Source organism: Glandiceps talaboti, chromosome 17 (genome assembly GCF_964340395.1).
Source record: "Glandiceps talaboti chromosome 17, keGlaTala1.1, whole genome shotgun sequence".
Lineage (NCBI taxonomy): Eukaryota > Metazoa > Hemichordata > Enteropneusta > Spengelidae > Glandiceps > Glandiceps talaboti.
The window spans coordinates 21,994,279-21,997,721 of record NC_135565.1 but is presented as its reverse complement, the minus strand read 5'-3'; the positions used below and the strand labels follow the sequence as shown (position 1 = coordinate 21,997,721).

The 3,443-nt window shown below is 37.5% G+C and overlaps 1 protein-coding gene across 1 annotated transcript; it reads right to left on the bottom strand.

Annotated features, from left to right (window-relative positions):
* Positions 1-1,953: 1,953 nt before the first annotated feature.
* LOC144448195 (uncharacterized) lies at positions 1,954-3,093 on the bottom strand. The gene has a single exon (XM_078138349.1). The coding sequence runs from the start codon at positions 3,091-3,093 to the stop codon at positions 1,954-1,956; it is 1,140 nt and encodes a 379-aa protein (XP_077994475.1).
* Positions 3,094-3,443: the final 350 nt, after the last annotated feature.

Sequence of the window (3,443 nt, the reverse complement as noted above, 5' to 3'; positions counted from 1 at the left end):
ACGTCACGGCATCATGAAAATCGATCTATCCAAATCTGTTTTAAGTATCAGCAGAACTCAAAGTTGGGGGATAAACTTACCGGTGTCTTTTTGATTTTGGTGATGAATTCTTCTATCCTTGGCCACTCGGGCTTTCTTATCTACTGTAGCGAACTTGCGTTTAATACATCAACGATATTTTTTTATTTGAAAGCATGACCCCTTAACATTCGGTGTACGCTCAATCCCAAGCAACACAGGTATTTGAATCAGCCTTACATCATGCTCAGTGTGGTGAGCCTCGTTTTGAAACGAAATTAATTCATAATGTGGCTGTCAACAGAGTTTCACCACTTTGATCACTGAATAAAAGCGTTACTAGAATACAGCCATTCACGCAAGTTTTGACTTCAAAAAATGTATGGGTATGTTTCGTAATGCATGTATTACGTGGTCTGAGGTTTGATTGCTGTCGTTCTCAGTATACAAGTTTGCCTTGATACTAGGGTACCTTTTTAAATGGTATAATTTATTATATTTATATACTTCAATGCAAAAGATCAAATTCAATCCAAATCAATCAGGAAGGTACATATTTACAACTTGCTGCCAGATGAAATTTTCAGGACCTGTACAAGTACACGAAAGTAGGCTTAAAGAGGAAGGTGACCCCACAGCCAACCAGATGTCAGTGCTTAGTAAGAGCACTATATCAATGACTGTTATATACTATAAGAACTAAACTTGATAAAATAATTATGGCTAAGAAATATATAGTCAGCTGATTAACATTTAATTATAATGATACATTTCACTGTGAAGTCATGATTGTCGAATCACCGGCTTGGAATCTGCAAGTGGCAGGTTCGAGCCTCGCCGCCGTTTGTTTCTGAATCGCCAAAGTGTATATTTGGGGACCTAGTAGGATTCAGCAAGAAGGCTTATACTTCCATGGATTGAGGTTACAATGTCAATGATTTAATCCTATGCTATGCGCTTATAGAGGCTGTAATGGATTGTATGCTCCAGGGAGTTGACGATAGGTGTATGACATCGTTCTGCCTTTTCTAAGAATTGTTATGTCTAAATATTAAGATGTTTCCAAAAGAAATTTACAGTGTCTAACAGATATCAAAAATACAAACGCTCCGTATTTAGTCACTGTTGCTAGACGCCCATGTGGTTATTTATGGTATTCGGGATAATGATCTTCTTAGTTACGGTGATTCGAAGTGATATGGTTCTCAAAGTACAAATTCAAAATTAAATTTACAAGGTTATGATCAAGATCAAAATGTTTATATGTCGATTGCAATTGTACATTCATAACCATAAAGACAATTCAAAATTAAATTCACAAGATAATAAAAAGTCATACATTGTGTAAACATGCAGAATCCTAAGTCAGTTTCTTGAGATCAAATGGTGGCTTCTTTCTAGAAACTTTACTTGTGTTTTTTCCACTATGATAATGGTGGCTCCAAACTACAGTTTTTTAAAGGGCATTTAAAACATTTTCAGTAAGGTGGTCGTTTGCTTTGCATGTTCAACTCTAAACCTCGATAACAAGGTGCAAAACGCTGTCCAGAAAAAAACCTGCAGCATAGAGTACATGTTTGGCGAACGGGCGACACTCTTTTTTTACAATTGTGAAATGGGCCGGGGAGGGGACTTTTTCCAAAGACCTGTCGGGGGATTAAATATCTTTTAGGGTAACTGTGCAAACTTTTGCGTTTCCACATAGTAGCTAAGTAGGTGAGTCACTACTGTATGAACATTACACAATGAAATACTAAATTCAGTTAAAAGATGTTTTTTATCATGTTATCCCCAGCAGCGTTAGAAAGTCAGTATTAACCGGAACCCCACACATATCACACGAATCAGTCAATAATAATATTTTTCTGTAATCCATTACGTTTATAAAGGGAACGCCTGGCACACGACTTTTACAAAGGAAAGTATCTATTGTTTTTACAGTTTGAGATATATCTGTTTTTGTTTATCAAAGATTTGACGTGCATGTTCGTATAATTTAATATCCCAGATATTTCTGCGTTCGATTTCTTGCCTTTCCCATTCTGTTATATTCACACGATGTGGATTCGCATTGACATGTACATCCGAACTCCGAGTTGGCAATCCTAGCATATAACACAGCATGTCCTGGGAAGTTTTGAACTCTTCGGTTAAACCAACAAAGGCCATTTTGGTTCCTAAATTTCGTTTTGCAGCAACGTAATGTTTCTCTGTTATTTCAGGAACTTTAGATTCCTCAATAGCCGAGCCACAACAATCTTCAAAGCCAACCTCTACATCGGGGTAATCGTCAAATAGTAGTAAACGAGTAAAGTGGTTGTTAAATGTCTGTATACGAACATTTGTAGTTGATTTCAAAAAATCAGTCAAATTGTTAGCTGACTTCACATACTTCTTAAATAGGTGATGACCGTATGGTTTTGTCTTTTGGATGTAGTAAAATGCGGAAATGAATTTTTCGATGGGATTACGCAGCCATGTAAAATACAGAAAATGTCGACGGGCATTGTTGAAGTTGTGAATACCGTAGCTGCGTTTGGAGCCAAATGAATATCGTATTGTACTTCCGTCGCGAGAGACCGTTTGTATTTGTTTTATCGACCTGACGAATCGGTCACAGTGCGATATTATGCTCAAACGTGTAAAGTTTTTGAGTATTTTTTCAACAGAAGTCCCACCGCTTTTTGGCAAGTGAACAAACCCAATATTTGCAGTTGTATATATCGCTTGCACAGCTTTGATGTTGATTTCATCCCCTTGAACAGTATTTGGTTCGTCCGATTTCCGAGTTTTCATGGCCATAACATCTGTGAAGAAATTTGGTAACGGTGGGCGTTCTCGTCCAAATATACCAGCTGATGCCCTACAGTCTCGTAAACTCCTGAATATGTCCATACAGTTGTTAGCAGGAGACTTATTTCTGATTTCAGTTTTATGCTTCGTCTTCTTGGGTTGAAACTTTTCAAGCAATGTTTCCACTGTGTCCTTGCACAATCCATACATCTTATCTTTTTCTTTATATTCTTTTGAAAATGAGAAGTTGGCTACAAATGATAACCCAGTAGTTTCTACCATGTGTCTAGTGTGTGTCACCTGGACTCCATGTTTCGAATATATGAATTTGACGAAAAGAAACGTTGGTGTCACCAGTAACAGACACCCAATTAGAAATCTGGTCTTCACTGCGCTGCAACGCATTTTTACTTCCATGTCGAAAGTATAGAACTTTTGTCAATACCTCGTATGTGAAGGCTTGTAGTATAATGCAACGGCTGTTCTTTCGTGTTAAAGTGTCTCATACACGGTCGGTACAAAACACAGGTACAGGCCAGGCCACGTCATGTATAGACAGAATATATGTATATTTTGGATTCACTTTCACATTCGGATCCAAAGATCCGTCACCTGTTTTTATTTGCAATATA